Source organism: Zootoca vivipara, chromosome 2, assembly GCF_963506605.1.
Source record: "Zootoca vivipara chromosome 2, rZooViv1.1, whole genome shotgun sequence".
In the NCBI taxonomy this organism is placed as follows: Eukaryota; Metazoa; Chordata; class Lepidosauria; order Squamata; family Lacertidae; genus Zootoca; species Zootoca vivipara.
Genome location: NC_083277.1, coordinates 86,710,212 through 86,730,006, shown reverse-complemented (window position 1 = coordinate 86,730,006; position 19,795 = coordinate 86,710,212). Strand labels below are relative to the sequence as shown.

Sequence of the window (19,795 nt, the reverse complement as noted above, 5' to 3'; positions counted from 1 at the left end):
CAGAGGTTTTTGACACTCCGCTGCAGCTCTTGCTCCTGTCGAGGTGGCAGTTCTGAGGGCACCGGCTTTGTTCTACAACCCTGAGCCATGTTGATTTTCTCTCCAAGCATGCCTGGGAGCTGATGTTCTCTGTTCATGACCAGGCTAATTCAATTTCAGATGCAGTGTCTGTCTATCTCTTTGACTAATCACCAATCCAATAATGGGAGATTGGAGAAGGCAATCCCATTTGTATTAAAATGCATTTAAGGCTCAGTGTGCAGAGAGGATCAACAGTGTATTAATTTGCTAGACCTCTTATTCCGGCGTGAGGAAATTATAGTGCAGCACACATTGTCTGGGTCACCTTCTGGCTGTAAAGTAGTTTTAAGGAGTGACCTTTTCAACTTCTGACCATATTGTACCCCCTTGTGAAGCAGGTGATGTGGTTAAGGGTATGTGTCTCGCATCTTGCCCATGCACTGACCCCTCTGATCTGGTTAGGAAATATAAACCCTCTCAGAAGCTCTTGAGAACTTGTAATAACTCCAGCTATGATTGTAAACATTCAAGATTAATTACTCCAATTTCTCCAACCATTTCTCTACTGCCTTATTTGCACAGGGACATGGGAGGCTGCCTTAAACTGAATCAGACCATCAATCCATCTAGTCTGGCATTGCCTGCACCAACTGGCAGTGGCTGTCCAAGGTGTCATTCCAGATTCTTACCCAGCTACATCTGGAGATGCTGGGGATTGAACTTAGCACCTTCTGTACACAAAGCAGATGCTCTGCCACTAAGCTATGGCCCTTCCTCATTAGAAGCCACGTGCAAACAGTAAGGAAATCATAGGTACTGTGCAACTAATGCAAACGGCAAAACATGCACTTGAAATGTTAACGCGTTAGCCTGTCCTGGCTTAGGCGAGTTCCTGTTTTAAGAACATTCAGGAAGCTGTGTACTCAATCTTCTGAAGGAAGTGAGAAAGAAGAATCTCAGTTTTGCTTCTGGTGATCTGAATGGAATCTTAAAGAAGGTCATAATAACTGTGGTGGTTATATATAAGCTTCACATAGAGAAGTCCCCTTCTTGACCTCTTGCGGCTTCTCCAAGGTGGGAAGCCTGTGCCATAGGGAGAAGTCAGTGAAAAGGCTTTTAAGCCGCTGCTCCTTGAGTGCCTTGGTCCAGTGCACCACGGCACTGTTGGATAAATAGAACAGCTTCTGGCACATTGAAAGCTTGCTTTCCTTTTGTGTGCTTTGCCACCAGGGTGGTGTTGGTACCTCCCGTGCAGACGGGGCCCTAAACAAAGAGCTTGATAGTAGGCTGATCACATGGCTGCTGCCACCATGTAGCCAATCCCGTTCAGGGGTTTCAGCCTTCTGCAAAGTTATAATTGGCCTCTCCACAGCAGTGTGACTTTTTGTGCTCTTCAAAAGCTACCTCTCTCTTTATACAGAGGCTGACTGAGAAGGTGGGAGGGGGTGGCTTTTGTTGAGGGAGGACACAGAGACCCAATTGTCAAGGTGGATGGGTGATGCTAGGGTGGCGCTATATATATATATATATGAGAGAATATATATGGGCTGGCTCTTGTCAACCCATTCTTGAAAACAGCCCACAGGCGTTGAACATGGCTCCCTGGAAGGGGGAATATCCTGAAGGGAAACAAAAAAAGCAAATCTTTCCAACAAGAACTCCTGTGGCCAGCCATTAATCTTTGGATGTCTCACAGAAGCTTGTGTTTCTGCCTGGCTCTTCCTCCCCATCCAGTGAAAACTGGTTTTGGGTAGAATTAAAGGGCACATTTCTCAAAAGCTGTAGATAAGAATACTGAATACCACAAATCCTGTCCTTGCATAGCGATTGTCAAAGGAAACAACATAGTAATAACAACAACAATGGACACAAAGGTGTTCAGGCCATTTAGGATTTGGCTTAGGAATGTTGTCTTCTGGACCATGCCATATTCTTTGATGCTTGCCTGCTATTGGAAGGTGGCTGTTGGGCAAAGTGAAGCAGTGCCTTAACACATTTTTTTTAAGTGTCTGTTCCCCTAAACTCAAGTAGTTCTTCACTAAGACCATTCTTAGTTCTTCACTGAGACCATTTTAGCTTTTCTGTGTTTAAAGTTTCGTCTCATAATCACCTTGGGCTATATCAGACAGATTTCTGTTGTAAGGTTAGTGCTGCATTTTTGTAGTGTTCACATGATGTCATTGGCATAAAAATGCCAGCCTATATTCTCCCTCATCCCTCCATTTAAACCTGCTGTATGTAAGCCCAACCTTTGCTTGGTTTAATTTAAGATGGCAGAGCAGTGGCTTTTACAATTCTCATTGTAGTTTACTTGGCCAAGTTGAGCCTTGCTTGCAAGATGGAAGGAAGGCAGCTGGCAAAAGCTTGGTGGCAGCAGGAACAGACAGGTGGGTCAAAGCACAATTGCAGAATGCATGCAGAACATCTTCTCATGTCCAGTTTTTGGTATGGGGCTCTTGAGAGTAGCATCCAACATGTCTTCTCAATAGTTACCCTGACGGTTAAGTTAGTTGTCCCAGTTAATGTGAATGCTTTGAACCTTATAATGTAATTTAAAAATGCAGTTATTGTGTGCCTCTGATACAGTGGTGCTTTGACTTACAAATTTAATCCGTTCCGAAGGCACCTTCGTAGGTCGAAAAATTCGTAAGTCGAAAAGCGCCATTGGGAATGAGATTTCCCATAGGAATGCATTGGAAACGAAAAAATTCGTAAGTCTAAAAAGTCTAAAAGTCGTAAGTCGAAAAAACCCTATCTAAAACCGCCACAGTTTCCGTTTGGATGTTGAGAAATTTGTAAGCGTGTGGCCATTTGCCCCACTTGTAAGTTGAAAAATTCGGTTGTCGAGTCGTTCGCAAGTCGAGGTACCACTGTATGTCCCTTTGGTCTATTTCCAAAACTAGCTAATTTGGTTAAGTGTAGACGATACTGAGTTTTTCTTACCTAAAACCTGGTACTGTAGTGATTTCTTACATTTTCTACCGATTTTAGTGAATAGCGATTTGGAAACAGTTTTGGGATGCTGTCCCAATGCTACCACATTATTGCTGTCTGGAGGGACTTGTAGTGCGACAACGGCAGTACAATGATAAACAAGAGCATGTGTGTTATAAACAGTTCTGGGATTTCAGCAGGAAGTTCTGGGATGGACTGTGGTTGGAAACTTCTTCAGGGACAAATGGTATTGTAACCGGTATTGCACATAACTGACCTGATACCATTGTGAGCCCCAATCTTATTTATTTATTTATTGCTAATGTTACTTTTATACACCACCTTTTCTCCAAAGAGCTCAAGATGCCACACACACACCTCCCCCTCTCCATTACAGTGGTACCCCACAAGATGAACACCTTGCGCAACAAAAAAATCGCAAGACGAAATCGTTTTGCGATTTTTTTGAAGACTCTCAAAACGAAGTCATCTATGGCCATGCTTCGCAAGATGAAGCAGCCTCATGACGGGAAGGGAAGCCGCTGTCGCCGCTTACCTTTAGGACTCCGCCATTGCGGCTGGGGGTGACGTCCACGGCCACCGCTTCTGCCTCCTGCGGCAGCGCGGCGCTCATGACGGCCTCCGTGGCTCTGGCCTTGCCCTCCTCGGTGGCCATTGCGGCCTCCGCGGCTCCTCCCCGGCGGGCTGGAGGGATCTGGCAGGAGCAGCAGCGGGGCTCGCCAGGTGGCCCTTGCCGGCAACTGTGGCGGCGCCTGAAGGAGCGGAGGCTGCGGCGGGAGGAGACTTCCGGCCGAGGCAGGTGAGTCGGCGCCTCTTTTTTGCGCTTTTTGCCCATAGGAACGCATTAATTAAATTTCAATGCATTCCTATGGGAAACCGCGCTTCGCAAGATGAAATTTTCGCAATACGAAATGACTCGTAGAACGAATTAATTTCGTCTTGCGAGGTACCACTGTATGCCACTGCCACCCTGTGAGGTAGGTTAGGCCGAGAGACAGTGTCTCTCAAAGTCACCCGATGGGTTTCATGGCAGAGTGGAGATTTGAACCCTGGTTGTCCAGGTCCTAAGCCCAGCATTCCAGAAAGAAATGAGAGCTTCATAGTTGTTGCCTTTCTCTTCTTAATGCTCCATTTTACAAAGATGAGTGCCTTCTTTTTATTGGCCATTTAAAATGTTTCTCTTCTCCCCTGCTGCATAGTCCTGGGTGTTGTAGTCTGTAGCTGGGATATTCAACAGACTAAAATATTTATCACCACAAATCTCTAATAGTTATGGTGGGACTTATATCCTGGCAGTGAGTGAGCAAAATTGAGAGAGTAGCTTCATGTGCCCTGGCAAAGAACTTGGAAAATATATTTTTCCTTCCACAACCCCCAAAGCATCTTTGTTAAAATAGATCAGTCCTAGACATATGTATTCAAAAATAATAAAGTGTATGGGTTTGGTACAATCCACATCCCCTCTTCCTGCTTAGTGGCTAAACTTTATATATCCTTTTGATATCTCTAGAAGACACATCTTCTCTTCAAGGGCAGGAGAAATATCCCCCCCCCCAAGTCTGAATCTTCTGCACTTCTCAATCGAACGCCTGTTAAGTCTGTTCTTGTAGGAGAGCTAAATCCATAACCGGAGCGATTAAACCAATTTGGCTACATGGAAACAGGGTCTAATTAATCACGCTGTCCAAACTCCTCTTGCTTTATGGAGCCGCTTCTTATTTTACATTCCTTTCTTGCCACTTGAAAAGCTTCTATGTTAGTCTTAACTTCTTTGAAGCAGATCTTATTGAATTTAAATGTATTCACTCAACCATGATTGCTGCCGAAAAGCCCTTGTCTGTGCTGGCAGTCCATGTAGGAAGAATAGTGTTTGGTCTCCTCCTCCTTTCCTACCTCTCTCTCCCCCCTGTCTGCCCTCCCCCCAAATGCAGCAGGCAGGGTGAGGAGTTGAAAGGTTACTCCCTGGCCTGGATAGGTGAGCAACCATAGGTGGGTGAACAAGCATGGGTGGATATCGCAATGCAGCAAGAAGCTCTTGCCTACACAGATAAGTGAGCATTATTCCAAGGAGTCCTGCAGATCCAGTGCATCAAATGTTGGATCCAAAATGTGGGAGTGCGGCATAGGCTACCAAAATATGTAGAAGTGATCCCTCCTCCTCCTCCTTTTCTTTTTAAATGACTTGTGGCTTGCTTCCTTAGGGGGCTGTTAAAAAACTGCTGATGGCTGGGTTTTTTTTCTGGGGGGGGGGGTTCTGAGCTCTTGAACCAAGAGAGAGAGAGAGAGAAGCTTATGAATAATGCAACTTCAGTGAGCAAAGGGATTAATGAAAGCACAACCCATTTGGTCCGATGGAGCCAGAGTCCTCATTGGATGCCTCTGCCAACTGAAAACATTAAAGAGGCCACTCGAAACTCCCGTAAACTATGCGTATAATTATTGGTGCCTCGTCCTGTGGACTTTGTGCAAGAAAATGGAGCAAGCAAGGAATGGTGGTTGAGACGCGCTTGCATTTCTCTCCTAGAGCAGAGGCCTGGTTGTGTTGTACAGATGGTGACATACAATGTTCCAATTTAATTTACTACATAGTTGCTCATTGTTGGTTCCCACCCTAGCATTGAAATGGCCTACTATTATTAGTGAGGCGTTTGGATATTTATCAATAAGATTTTCGATATAAAGAGTTAATTGTCATCAATTCTCACTGGAGATATTGCTTTTAGTAGGGGGAACGTAGACATTTACAAAGAGGAAAATGTCAATTTTTTTGAGTTAGGAATAAAGCTTGTGCAAACAGAGAGCTTTTTTCTAGCTGTTTGATTTCAATCCTTAGGTTGTCTTTAATCAGACAGCATGCTGCGTGAATGTGTGTTGTCCCCCCTTCTGGGTGCTCTGACACCACAGCATGGTGGAAATGTTGGGTTCTGCCTGTCTGACATTGACCATAAGGTGACTGCAGGAGTAGCTGAGTTCTTGGCAGCAGTGTCTCAAGGAGTAGTTTAATAGGAAGAAATCTCAGATTTTATATACATACAATTAGTGTATGCAGTTTACTGTTGCCCCCTTGTATGCATTTTAAATACTTTTGTATGTGACTCTTTTTCTTGCGGTTCTATTTGTAAAATGCCTAATAAAGGTTTGATAGTCGAATCGGAAATATACATCCTGGATGCTGGTGGAATAGCAACTGTAGTTGCAGGACTAAGTAAGTAATGAAGAAAAGGGGTGGGTGGGAATTAGCACATTGAAAAGCGCCTTTTGTGCGGAAATTCCTTGACCACTTTTTTTTTTATCTCTACCTCCCCCACCCCCCAAATTGGCTCTGTCTGTTTTGAGTCATTTCATTTCCAAGAAACTTTTCTCCTCCTCCTCTTCCCTTAACATGACCCGAAAAAAGCCTATGCAGGAAATGGCTGCAGATTACTTGACTACCCCTCTGGCCAAGCCATGTGAAATGAATCCCTGATAATGATGAGAGAGTGTCTAAAGGAACGGCTCCGTAAACAGCAGTGAGCTTTTAATCTAACCACTATCCAGTCATCTGCACTTATTTTCCACTCCTTCCCACCACCACCTTTTCCCACCAGCAGGCATAACACCTTGTAGCCATTAAAGTGGTACTGAGGGGATCCTTCAGACAATGGAAGGGGCGCTGACTGGGACAAAAGGAGTTCAGATGTGCTCTTGTCTCTTGGGCAAGTGGAGAAACAAGGGCAGTTCTTGTAAACTGCAGCAGTACTGGTGTGTCTTGGATGATGCTGACAATTAGGAGTGTCCTGGTTTTTCTGAAACATACAAATACCCTGCATAAAGAGTATACACCAGTGTGGTGTAGTGGTTAAGAGCGGTGGACTTGTAATCTGGTGAACCGGGTTCGATTTCCTGCTCCTCCACATGCAGCTGCTGGGTGACCTTGGGCTAGTCACACTTCTCTGAAGTCTCTCAGCCTCACTCACCTCACAGAGTGTTTGTTGTGGGAGAGGAAGGGAAAGGAGATTGTTAGCCACTTTGAGACTCCTTAGGTAAAAGTAAAGGGATCCCTGACCATTAGGTCGTCACGGATTACTCTGGGGTTGTGGAGCCCATCTCGCTTTATTGGCCGAAGTAGCCGCCGTACAGCTTCTGGGTCATGTGGCTAGCATGACTAAGCCACTGCTGGTGAACCAGAGCAGTGCACGGAAACACCGTTTACCTTCCCGCTCGATACCTATTTATCTACTTGTACTTTGATGTGCTTTTGAACTGCTAGGTTGGCAGGAGCAGGGACCGAGCAACGGGAGCTCACCCCGTTGTGGGGATTCGAACCGCCGACCTTCTGATTGGCAAGCCCTAGGCTCTGTGGTTTAACCCACAGCACCACCCACATCCCTTTTGAGACTCCTTAGGGTAGTGATAAAGCGGGATATCAAATCCAAACTCTTCTAATATTCCTTTGTGTTAATAATCTCCACCATGTCATTCAACCATGCAGAATATTTACCGCTAAATTCTACCTATTGCCCCAAACAGTTAGATTAATAAGACAACCTTCTCTTCAGGAACATGGTTGGAAGTGAAATCCTACATGCCATGAATCGAAGAAAAGGCTAGCTAGTGTGGCAGAGCTGTGGACTGCTCTGTGTATGGTCAGTGTTTGGGTGGGGGGCTACCGGGGAACTCCTTGTACTTAGCTCAGCTCCTAGAAGGAAGGAGGGATATACAACTGTAATGTGTGAAAGGTTCATAGCCATGTGGCTGCCATCATCTAATTTGTATTTACTATGGCAATCCCTGGTGCACCTATAGTGCTGATATACCTATGGTGGAAAATAGCTCCCATTCTGTGTTGGTTAGGAGCTGTTACCTCTCTCTGTAAATAAACTTGCACCATGTGAAGGCTACCTACAGATGACCTTCTAGCAGCAGCCTTATTTGTGTCTCGAAGGTACATATAGACCTGCCGCTTTCTGGCAAGAAGATTGAAAGCCAGCAACGAGCTGATGCCTATGAAGGGTGCTGTTCTATCAATCTGCTTTTTGCTTATTAAATTGAGTCAGGAATTTCCTGCCATTTCTAAAAAAGCAAGAGGCTCTCAAAGCTTACGGTGGTCTGCAAGTGAGAGGATGACCTGGCAATCTAAATTCCAGTATATGATGCTTGTCTCTGAAGGCGCCAGGCTAAAGCATGAGGTGATTGAATCTAGTCGAAAGCCACTTCTGCATTATTCCCCACCTTGTAAGCCATGCCAGGGGTGCCATGGCAGTAGATTCCCTACATCAACAGGGGATTGCACAGTTGGTTCCCAGAACTACCCACTTATTCTTATCAGGCTCTCAAGAGCCCTTCCATCTCTGCTGCTACTCCCGCGCAATTTGCCCCTTAAGCACATCCTTTCCCCATTATTGGAATAGCTCAAATTTCCTCATCTTTATCCCAATTGATGCAGTTGTGAAGTATCTGCAAAACTGCTAGCAACCAGTGCTGGAAAATGACATTTTTTTCCAGTGTCTCCAGCTGAAAAACATTTTATTTGACCCTCCAGTTGCTTGCTTTTTGGCTGTGGAGATCCTGCCACCTTTCCGTTGATACAAATTAGAGTCTGCTCTTTACTCTTGATATATTCTTATACATCTTGGTTCTTCTGTGAAAAAGAGTGTTCCAACCTGGATCATCTCAGCTGTGCTGTTACCTGGCACTTTTGTTGTTGTTGTAGCTTTTGGCCTTGCAATAAAAGCTCAAGAGCCTGGTTGTTTGTACCTGTCAGCTTGTTGTTGTAACCCCAAGACAGCAACAGCATGTAAAATACTTCCCCTCCCCCCTTCTGCCACATCACTAACAAGAGCCCCCCCCTCTCAATTTTCTTTATTGGGAAGTGTCAACAGATTAGTGGAGAATCCCTCTGTGCGGACAAAAACCTGCCACAAAAGGCATTAGGCTTTCAGCTATTGGATTACCACGTGGCCACCTGTCAACTGACTTTGTAAGTGTATCTGTCTCCAAACTGTTTTTCTCATTAGAGGGCTGAGGTGTTTTTTCCTCCAGGAATGTTGCTAAATGACTATTTCAGCATCCTGCGTTTAAGCCTTTTTTGGGGGGGGGGGTGAGGGAGGAGTTGAGGAGATTAAAGCTGTCTTGTGCAAGAACACTAATGTAATAAAATCTTAAGTGGCTAACAGGCAAAGTGGGCCAGTCTATCTGCACGGTAAATTGCTTCACCCTAGCGCCAGGCGCCTTGTGGAGAAAATCTTTATGAAAGGAGTTCTCTAGCTCCTAAGAGTTCCTTTGTTTGAGATGGTTCTAAGAGGTAGGGCTCTATTGCTGCATGGAAAGGGGTGTGTGGGATGCTTGCATCTCCTGAAGAGACTTTCTTTCTTGCACTTCTGTGACCATGCCCCCAATTTAGAAAATATCGGTGATGGTCAAAGGTTTGTTTTTTTGACAGAACCTGCTTCCTTTGAATTCATTCAGTTGATCACCTGAATCACATTTGAAGTCATATAGTGAAATAAGCTGTGTTGAGCCTCAGACATAAACTCTGTTCCCCTCCTCATCTCTTCTCATGCATACAAGGAGAAACGTGCATGAGTGTAGCTAGGGGGATAATGCATGGGGGCAGGTTGCCCCCCCCCCAGATCAAGTAAATAAATAAAAAGACTTAACTGACCAATTGCACAGCAGATAACTTGGTTCTGCCTCCCCAACGTAAAGCCTGCCTCCCCTAAAATCAATCACTGCCGTGCCCTTGGATGGGTGGACATTTTAGAACAAACTGTCTTGTTATTCATGAAGGTGGAACTCTTGGTTCATTCTAACCAAGGTAAGCTCAACTCAACTAGAGTTGAAATGTGGTGGGCACCAAAATTTAAGCAGGTTATATGTGGCACAGCTCATAATAAAACTTCCTGAAAAACCTCCTGAAGTAGGAGTGCTTCAGATACCTCATGCGAAGTGATTCAAAAATTGAAATAATGCCATTACAGAAGAGACCTTTGGGTACATCTTGGCCTTTTGATTCATGATGTACTTAACTCTGAAATGGTGCTCTGTTGTTCCTTGGCTGAGTAAGTAATCTTGCTGGGTATTGTCAGTACCAAGAACTGTAAAAGAGTGCTGTAATTAATGCCCACTGGTGTTTCTAACCACTGTGTGCCCTTTCTTTTCCCTTCCTCTCTCTTTTCTTTGGCAGGGAGTTGATGCCAAGAACTCTCGATGGGCAGATCACCATGGAGAAAACTCCCAGCTACTTTGTCACCAAGGAAGCCCCGGCTCGCATCTCTGCCATGTCGAAGGGCACCAAGCTCATTGTGGTGGTGAGAGACCCGGTCACCAGAGCCATTTCTGACTACACACAAACTCTGTCCAAGAAGCCTGACATCCCCACCTTTGAGAGCCTGACCTTCAAAAACAGGACTACGGGCCTCATTGATACCTCCTGGAGTGCCATCCAGATTGGCATTTACGCCAAGCACCTGGAAAACTGGCTCCTGTACTTCCCCATTGGGCAGATCCTCTTTGTCAGTGGGGAGAGGCTAATCAGTGATCCAGCTGGTGAGTTAGGCAGAGTCCAGGACTTTCTGGGCCTCAAGAGGATCATCACGGACAAACACTTCTACTTCAACAAAACCAAGGGTTTCCCATGCCTGAAAAAGGCTGAAGGCAGCAGCAAGCCCCACTGCTTGGGCAAAACCAAGGGGCGGACCCACCCCAACATAGACCAGGAAGTGGTCCAGAGGCTGCGGGAATTCTACAGGCCCTTCAACATGAAGTTCTACCAGATGACTGGACATGACTTTGGCTGGGATTGATGGTTTATTGCAGACGTTCTTGCCAGAGTTAATCCCATCATTTCAGCTTGCTATCCCCCTTATATATGTAGATAGGTCTATATGTAAAATGTACAGAAATCTATTTTATAATAATTTATTTTTAATTCTTAAGCAATTAATTCACTAAGCTGCCTAACCACACTGTAGCAGCCCATAGCTGTGTTTTTAACATTCCACAGTGCTGAATCCTTCCTATGCTCTCTCTCTTTTTTGTAGCCTGGTTCAGTTTGTGCTGGAAAGTGCTTCCAAGTATCTTCTATGAGAAAAATTAATATAAAAGAAAGGTTGGTTGGTAAGGGAGAAAGAATTTAAAAAAGCACAATTTTATTTTCCAATACGGGTACTAGGCATTTTGAAACACTTTTGTGAATGGCCCTCCAGCTAGCATATTTGCAACTGAGTTTTTGGTTGGCTATGAAATTTTGTGGAACTCAAAGCATTTAGGCCTAGCTTAAGCCTTTACAGGTGGGCGTGGCACGAGTGCAGAAGGAGATTCTCTCCAGCCCTATGGCTGCTGCCTGTTTCTCAGATATGTTTTCCGTGATGAGTACAACTCTCCTTGTAGAAAGCTTTGACCTTTAAGCAGATTTCCTGGACTGACAACTATGCATATTTGGTCCAGCTTTAACTTGTTCCTGCTGAAAATGTGAAATGCTTCCTTCGGGCACAATTCATATGGGGTGCTTCTTTTTCTTTTTTATTAAAAAAAACCTGGTCTTGCAAAAGAAGACCATGCAGTCTGAACTTGTATAGTGAACCACTCCCTGCTATGTATAACTGAATGATAGGCCTGATTGCTGATAGCCCTGCAGACAGGATGCTCTCAGATTAGAACATGCAGAGTTACATGCCTCATCACCCTGCATGAAGTCTTCTTTTTCTAAGAGAGTTAATTAAATCCCCCCCTTCCGCTGGTGCTGAGCTGAAAGTTTTGGACTTTCATATGGAGTCAAGTGGGATGTGGGGGGAAGTATGCACTTCATTAAACCCTTGAGAGAGGGGTTGGAAATCAACATGCAGGGACCATAGACAGTCTGAACCTTGCCAAAGAATTCCACAACCTCCCAAGACTAGCAAACAGCCTATTCCTGCCCCTGCCCTCAATCACATTATGCTAAGGTGAACTGAATGTAACATCTCGACACATTTTAATTGGACCTCCAGGAAAATTGCTCCCAATGTAGGTACTTCATGGCAACTTGAAGGTTGGGCATGTCTGACTAATGTTGCGGTGAGTGAGCTACCATCTTGTAATAAAACCTCTGTTCAGTTGCGCTCCCCCCCCCTTTGTGTGTGTTTCAGTTCTCAACACATTCTCGAAGTGTCCCACATTGGACACACACTGAACAATGTGGGCATAACTGTCAGATTTATTCTGAGAAGTAACTGCATATGGAATGTGGGATTCCTCAGATGGCTGTATACAATTTGTGTGCGCACGAGCACCTACACATTATTCTAAGGATGTAGACATTCCTATGAACATTTAGCCTCTGTGTTGGCCATCTTTGGACCTATGATGCTTACTGTCTCACCTGCTGGTGAAGCAGCACTCTAGAACAGGCTTCCCCAACCTTGCCCCCTCCAGATTTTGTTGGATGCCAACTCTCATCATCCCTGACCATTGGGCACCTTGGCTGGGGGGATGACCGGGATTCCAAAAACATCTGGAGTACCAGAGGTTCCCCTTCCGGATTTACATGTTGAGCACTACAGAAGACATGAAAGCTGGACCTTGCTATAGACCTCACTCCATCCTTTACACCAGGGTTGGTCAGCATGGTGTCCTCCAGATGTTGCTGAAACCACAGCTCCCACAGTCCCATGTTGGCTGAGGCTGATGCGAGTGGGACTTCAGAAACACCTGGAGGAATGCTACTATAGAAAAAGTTGCTTGAACCCACCTTCTTCCTACTAAAGTGAGATGCAACACATGCACACTTAGTCTATTCCTTCTGGATTCTCAATAGAATCTGTGACATGCTTATGCGATAACCATGTTGTCAAGCCATGCAGCTTCCCTTGCTCCAGGAAATTGTACTGGGTTTTTCTTTTATATCTCCTTCGTTTTCCATTTCTAAACCTTTTTCTTAGTTGGACTGCAGAACTCAGTGCTTGGACTTTCTTCTTCTCCTCTGAGTACCTTTGTAGTCTGATGCCTTCCTCTCCATTGCACAAATCACATTGGCAAAGTAGGTGTTGTATCCACAGAACCTGTTCCAAATGGTTTTATGAAATAAGTTGAGTGATAACTCTGCCACTACTTCACCGTTCAGTATCTTGAACAAAATTCCAATCCTGGCTGAGCAGACTGTATGGCATAAATATTATGAAACCAGTTAATTTAAAAGACCTTACCTACATATCATGGTAACCATGGTGGACCTTGCACCATATGGCATTTGAAACTGTTCAAGCTAGCTTCCATACGTTAACTTTTTAATGTTCACGAGAGGGTACACAGTCGAAACTCAGAGGTGTGGTTGGACTTGTTTCCCCCCACATGGTAACATTAATTTATGGCTGAGTTCCATTCAGCAGTATGTCCAGATATTAGCAATATTTTTGTGTGTGTGTTTGCTGTAACATGATACATCTTAGACTAGTCTACTTGTAAAGGAAAGCAAAATGGCAAGCAAAAACTGTAAATTGAGTATTTTGTGGTATGTACAACACAAATTAATTTTACACAGAGGTTTCTAGGAAAATGAAATTTTGATTCATACTATTTCTTTGTATGAAGAAATAAAATATATTTTACCAAACCATGGAGACCACCTCATTTTCCTTTTCAACATGTGAGTAAACAGAAATCAAAACAAAAGGTTTGGCTATCAGAGGAATCCAAATTGGGGCCAGGGGAGTAGAGTGGTGGATAGACTAGTGCAGTGACTGGTGAGGGCAAAGGGCATATCCTCCACTACTGGTTTTTTAAAATATGTATTTCAGTTTTTATATCATTATGCCCCCCCCCCCCCGGTACAAATCTCAACAGTGAAATACAGAGCGGTTATACATATTATCAGTATCGTTACACATTGCCTTGCTCCTTAAAGTGCCGCATGTAAAATAAAACAATTTAAATATACAGTATAAAGATGCAGATGTCCTCAGGAGAGCTCTCCATAATGTTCTGTGTTGAAGATGGATTCTCTCTGAGGTACAGATGAAATAAAGCCATACCATTTTTCATGGAAAGTGTCCCCCATTATTATTTACTGAAGGGCTCTCATCAGGCCTCTCCGAGGGGAACGGAGCAGCTTTGGATTGAGCAGCTCAATGGTCAGCTCTGCTCCATCCCCATGATGCCTTGCTTTGGGAACTTACGCTGGCAGCTGGCAACGGGAACACCAATAGCATCTGTGTTCTCTTTGTTGCACATTCTTCAGTAGGAGCCTCCCTGGTGGTGGAGCCCCCCTGGCTGGACGCCTCTGCTATATCCTAACCCCCCTCAAGCATGAGTGATCAAGGGATTGCTCTCAGGTCTACTTTTGGAATTATTATTCCACAGAAAGCAATATTCTACACAGGGATGTTTGGAAGAAGTCCTCTGGATGGTGTGAGTTGGTGGTAAACAAATTCCGCCCCTCAGCCCAATTTCAGAAGCCCTATATAAGCAATCTCTTGCAGGAGTGGGCTATCCTTCTCTTGTGGATGTACTGGGCAGAGAGAAAGAGGGAAAGAGAAAAAGGAGTATTCAGGAAAGAGAAGGGGAATGGTTCTGCTAACTGCTGGCACAGAGATGGATTATCCCAGAGGGAATGAACCCCTCAATTATTCATTCATTCTGAACCCTCTGATCTCGGTAGCACAGCACCGAGAGAGTGCATGTCCTCTATTTTGGTGATGCAAGGTCTCAACAGCTTCCCAAACATTTTGTGCCTCTGAAAAATAACAGGATAGCTCCATTTTAAGGTGATTCTTGATAGAGATTTCATTGGCCAACAGTTCCTTGAGGTATTGCAAACAGGTTGTTAGCAACAAGTTTTTGAATTAAAAAACATCAACCAGATTTTCTCTAGAAAGTGTAAACTGGCATTTTGATGCCGATGCTGATGTGAACTCTGCAAAAAACAAAAACACACTGCATGCAGGAGGAGGAACAACAACCTTACGATAAGTACCCATGTGGAAGCACCCCTGGCCAGAGACCTGGCAGCCACCAAAATGTTAGTAAAGAGAGAAGAAGGGTTGAGACAGACCTGAACTGCTTTCCAGATAGAAAGCTCAAAGCTAACTCCACTATTTTAAAGCCATGAATAGATGTTTATTTTTCATGGCCTACAAGTTTCCCAAACCCACCTTGAAATATAGTCTCTGCTTCAAGGCTGCTCTCATCCCTGATTGGTGATTTTGCTGGGACCAAAACAAATGTTTCCTATTTTACAACATATTAAGAGATCAGTCCCTCTCCTCCCATAATAAATTAGGAGACCAATTGCTTAATGATTAGGAAAATACAGGTGTTTGTAATGCAGACCCCATTTCTTGAAAAAGCAGCCTTGTTTTCATATTTTTTCTGGAGGAGGATAGTGAAAGATCCCTTTATGCTACACTTTTTTAAGGAAGGAGGGAAAGAAAAGAAGCTTCTGCCTATCTGGGTGTGTGCATGTGGGGGAATGGAGCACTCCAGACAAATCCAAAATAGTCTGCAGCAACTGACCCACATGTACTTTTGGCATGGGTACATTTATCTCTCTCCCATTCCCAGCAATAAAAAAAGAAGAACCCAGGTGGCGCTGTGGGTTAAACCACTGAGCCTAGGGCTTGCTGATCAGAAGGTCGGCGGTTCGAATCCCTGTGATGGGGTGAGCTCCCGTTGCTTGGTCCCAGCTCCTGCCAACCTAGCAGTTCGAAAGCACGTCAAAATGCAAGTAGATAAATAGGAACCACTATAGCGGGAAGGTAAACGGCGTTTCCATGTGCTGCTCTGGTTTGCCAGAAGCGGCTTTGTCATGCTGGCCACATGACCTGGAAGCTATACGCCGGCTCCCTTGGCCAATAATGCGAGATGAGCACCGCAACCCCAGAGTCTTTCACGACTGGACCTAATGGTCAGGGGGTCCCTTTACCTTTACTATTAGGTTTGCAAATTAATGCAGGAAGTCACAAGCAGGTTAATAGTCTATTTTCCTCGCTGAAGAGATTTGCTTCGGATCCATCTAGTCTGACAGCCTGTGTCCTGCTGTAGCCTACCAGGTTCGTCTAGGTAAGAAGCCACAGCTGCGTCTAGACTTCTACATGTGGTTGGGAGAGAGCGCGTAAGTGTAACAGGCTTCCCGTCCCTTTCCACTGTATACTCAGGCTTACAAACTGAGACCAGGCATAGTTCAGCCCTAAGTCTCCAATTGTGTTAGGAGAACTTGTCATTTGCCCTGAGATGCTGAAGTAGAGGAGAAATGGTCCAGCATGGGTTGTACTAGAAAATGATTTGCAGGCAGAAAGGTGTCACCATAAACCTTTAGCTAACTGGGAGACCTGAGCCTTCCATTCAGGCAGAAGAAAACAGTGGAGTGGCATTCACAAAGTCTTGTTATTGCAGTTGATTCTCATTGTATGCCGCAATCCAGGCCATCCCTACGTGATTGCACCCACTGAAGACAGATATAAACGGTGGTTGGGGATTGGTAGCACATTAATACATAGCTGTCAACCCTCCCAATTTTTGCGGGAAACCCCCTTATTGCAATCCGTTTCCCGCTGGCAGCCCGGATTGTAAAATATCCCGGAAATGTCCCGGATTTCAAAGGAAGCAGCTCCTGCTCACCAATAAGAAGTGTGAGAATGACTGGGGGCGGAGCTTGCATGCCTTGTGCTAAAACCGGCTGCGTTGCCTGGGGACAGATGTGAGGTGGTAGCCGATCCCTTCAGTGTGGCGGCTGCCTCCACTCAAGAACTTCCAGCCTGTTGATATTAAGCAGTCACCTTCACTGCATTGTTCTCAGTGCCTGTTAAAACTTTTTTGCAAAAGCAAGCCTCCCCAGACAAGTAAATTTGACATGTATTTTACTACATAATTGTATTTTATTATATATCTATAATCTCATATATATCTAAACCACTGAGCCTCTTGAGTTTGCCAATCAGGAGGTCGGCAGTTCGAATCCCCGCGACGGGGTGAGCGCCCATTGCTCTGTCCCAGCTCCTGCCAATCTAGCAATTCGAAAGCACGCCAGTGCAAGTAGATAAATAGGTACTTCTGCAGTGGGAAGGTAAACTGCATTTCTGTGCACTTTGGTTTCCGTCACGGTGTCCCGTTGGGCCAAAAGAGGTTTAGTCATGCTGGCCACATGACTTGGAAAGCTGTCTGTGGACAAATGCCAGCTCCCTCAGCCTGAAAGCAAGATGAGCGCACCTCAACCCCATAGTTGACTTTGACGGGACTTAATTGTCCATGGGTCCTTTACCGTTTACCTTTACCTACCTTATATAGATAAACCTGATTTTTATCAGTAATTTTAACACATATTTTATATTCTATGTAAAACACTGAGAGGCTTTGATGATGAAGCAGGATACAAATCCTGTTACATAAATTAATACAAATGTTGTTGGAAAAAGTAAATCCCCTCAAATGTCACTGCTTCTAAGGGGAGTGACATTTATTTTTAACAGGGCAATGAATTTATTTCTTGCATTCCTAAACCAATTCCCAGTAAGAGCCCTGAAGCAGTTTGCAATAAAATTAATTAAATTAACAATAAAATATGATTGCACGCTTTTGAGCGCCATACAGCATGATAAGCAAGAAGAATGACATTTGGTGCATCAGTGGCATGTAGCAGACAATGCCTTTGCAGATGTAACACCGTGGCAGATGTGGACAACTGTGGGTACCAGGAGAGGCTATGTCCACTGGCATCCTTCAAGACTTAGGAAAAGATTACATTTCTGACACCATCTGTATCTGACACTGATTAGTCTGATTTCTTGGAGCAGAACAGCTTTTCCCCTACTCTAAAAGTCTTGCCAATTGCCATCGGGCGGCGGCAGCGGGCGGCGGGGGTCGTCGCGGGCCGGATTGGGAGGCCGATTGGGCCGCATCCGGCCCGGGGGCCGTAGTTTGGGGACCCTGTGTTAGAGTATGACAAAAAGACAGACTCACTTGTGCTTGTAAAATGTAACACTTAGAATTAGAAAATGAGCATGTAATGTGTGGGTCCATTATTAGGACATGTGCCACTGGTTGGAGTGGTAAACAAGCTTATTATGGGGATGAAAGACCAATCCCTAGGATGTCTGAGCTGCAGTGCCCTTTGAAAACCCCCCTTAAAAATATGAAAAGCACCCTGCTGTCTATAAAAAAAAATTAAATCAAATTTCAGAATTATATGTGTGTTTTTCAAATGACGTGAGTGAAGAGCTATAGCTGCCTGCTTTGGCATTTGAGATACTTAGCTCAGAATTTATGTGTCAAAAGCTTAAAAGCTTAACCTAAGCAACTTTAAAAAAGCACTATATTTCCAACTAATTAAGTCATGTCAGCCAAATATGATTTATTTACTGCCATCAGTCATGTCTACAGCAGAATTATCTCATTTTTTGATTTCTAATGATTTTCCCTCCCCTCATTAATCTGGTGGTGAATTATTTTTAATATATCTTTCTGGCATGAAAGCAAATCAAATCATTTTTTTTAAAAAAATAGCCAAAGGTAATTCTGCACTACAGCTGAATGATGGACGTCAAAGCTTAGTTCTGTTCCTGTGGTTTGACACAAGCCCTTCTCAGCCAAAGTTTACTACACAGCCTCACTGAGAGCTGCTCATACAGAACTCCATCCCACTTTAGCTGCTTCCAGGACCTGGAAGTAGGTCCTCTTACTCAGCTGTATGTCTGGATTTCCCTTTTCTTAACAGGTATCTCTTTTGACCCTGGCAACCCTAGAAAAGAGGGTGCCGTAAATGAGAAATCCCAGCATTTGTCAAAGAACGCAATGCCTGTGAACGAGATAATAAAAATATACAGAACATAATTAATACATTTTTATTAGACTGGGAAAGCTGAGAAAGAGTGCTACATTAATGCTAAAACAGTAAGCCGGCACTTCTAACAATGCACAAGGGTCAAACCTGGATTCCCCCCCCCCCCAGGAAGTAGCTGCAGTCCCTTGGACAAAACCTCCACGGGGAGATCATTTCCAGCCAGAGCTGCTGCTGGTACCATTTCCATGTCACAGACCTCTATTATCTCCATATGAACCATATTTCTCTGCAGCTCACCTAAGGGCAGATCTTTCTCAAAGCTTAATTGCAGGTAGTTTGTTAGTTGGTGACATTCCTGGCAGAGAGCGTTGGCCTGCAAACCTGTTGCACAGCATGGTTATTAAGGTATCGAGGTATCCTTGCATATATCACGTTTAAGTAGCATTTTTACTGCTGAGTGCTGCGATGGATGTTTAATCTGCATGAACGCACAGGATGCTAGTGCAGGGAAACTACAGATGTCCACTTAGAATGATATACTTGCCGTTTTCCGTTCTGCATCTCAAATGTGGAAGTTCAGCATCTTCAAGTTCCGTTCAGAGCCAAGACACAAAGGCAGTCAGAGTTTCAGAGCAGAGCTGGGAAGGTCTCAGGTTTAAATTCCCACTTCAGCAAAGAAACTTGCTGGGTGATCTTGAGCCAGTTGCTCTCTCAGTCTGGCCTACTGAGCATAAAATAGGAGGCGGTTGTGAGCAGTCATGTAACTGGCTTCCACCATGTAGGCTTAGAATCCAAAACCAACCTTGTAAATATGTAAGTAAAAACCTTTTTCTTTCTTTACCAATGGGACTTCTGTGTGTTCTGTTTACCTTTTTAAGCAATGCTGGTGATGTGTGAAGGAGTGAGTAGGGGGCTGGGATTGGGTAGCTAGAGCTTCCAAGCTTTTAACTCTGCTATATACAAATCAGTTATTTTTCTTTGTTTTTAATCCCAAGTATCAATCAGTTAGCAGCCTTTTCTATTACCGTCTACCTGATCCTTTTTACTGGAAACACCTGGAATTGAACCTTTATTCAGTGGATCAGGCCT

General features: G+C 44.4%; 1 protein-coding gene across 1 annotated transcript in view; it reads left to right on the top strand.

Moving 5' to 3' along the window:
• Nucleotides 1-16,051, top strand: part of LOC118079915 (heparan sulfate glucosamine 3-O-sulfotransferase 3B1-like) — a 35,092-nt gene extending 19,041 nt beyond the window's left edge. Inside the window, exon 2 of the mRNA XM_035104665.2 lies at nucleotides 10,142-16,051. Within this exon, the coding sequence (XP_034960556.2) occupies nucleotides 10,142-10,760 (619 nt within the window). The 3' untranslated portion in view covers nucleotides 10,761-16,051. The remainder of the gene's footprint in view (nucleotides 1-10,141) is intronic.
• The last annotated feature ends 3,744 nt before the right edge of the window (nucleotides 16,052-19,795 follow it).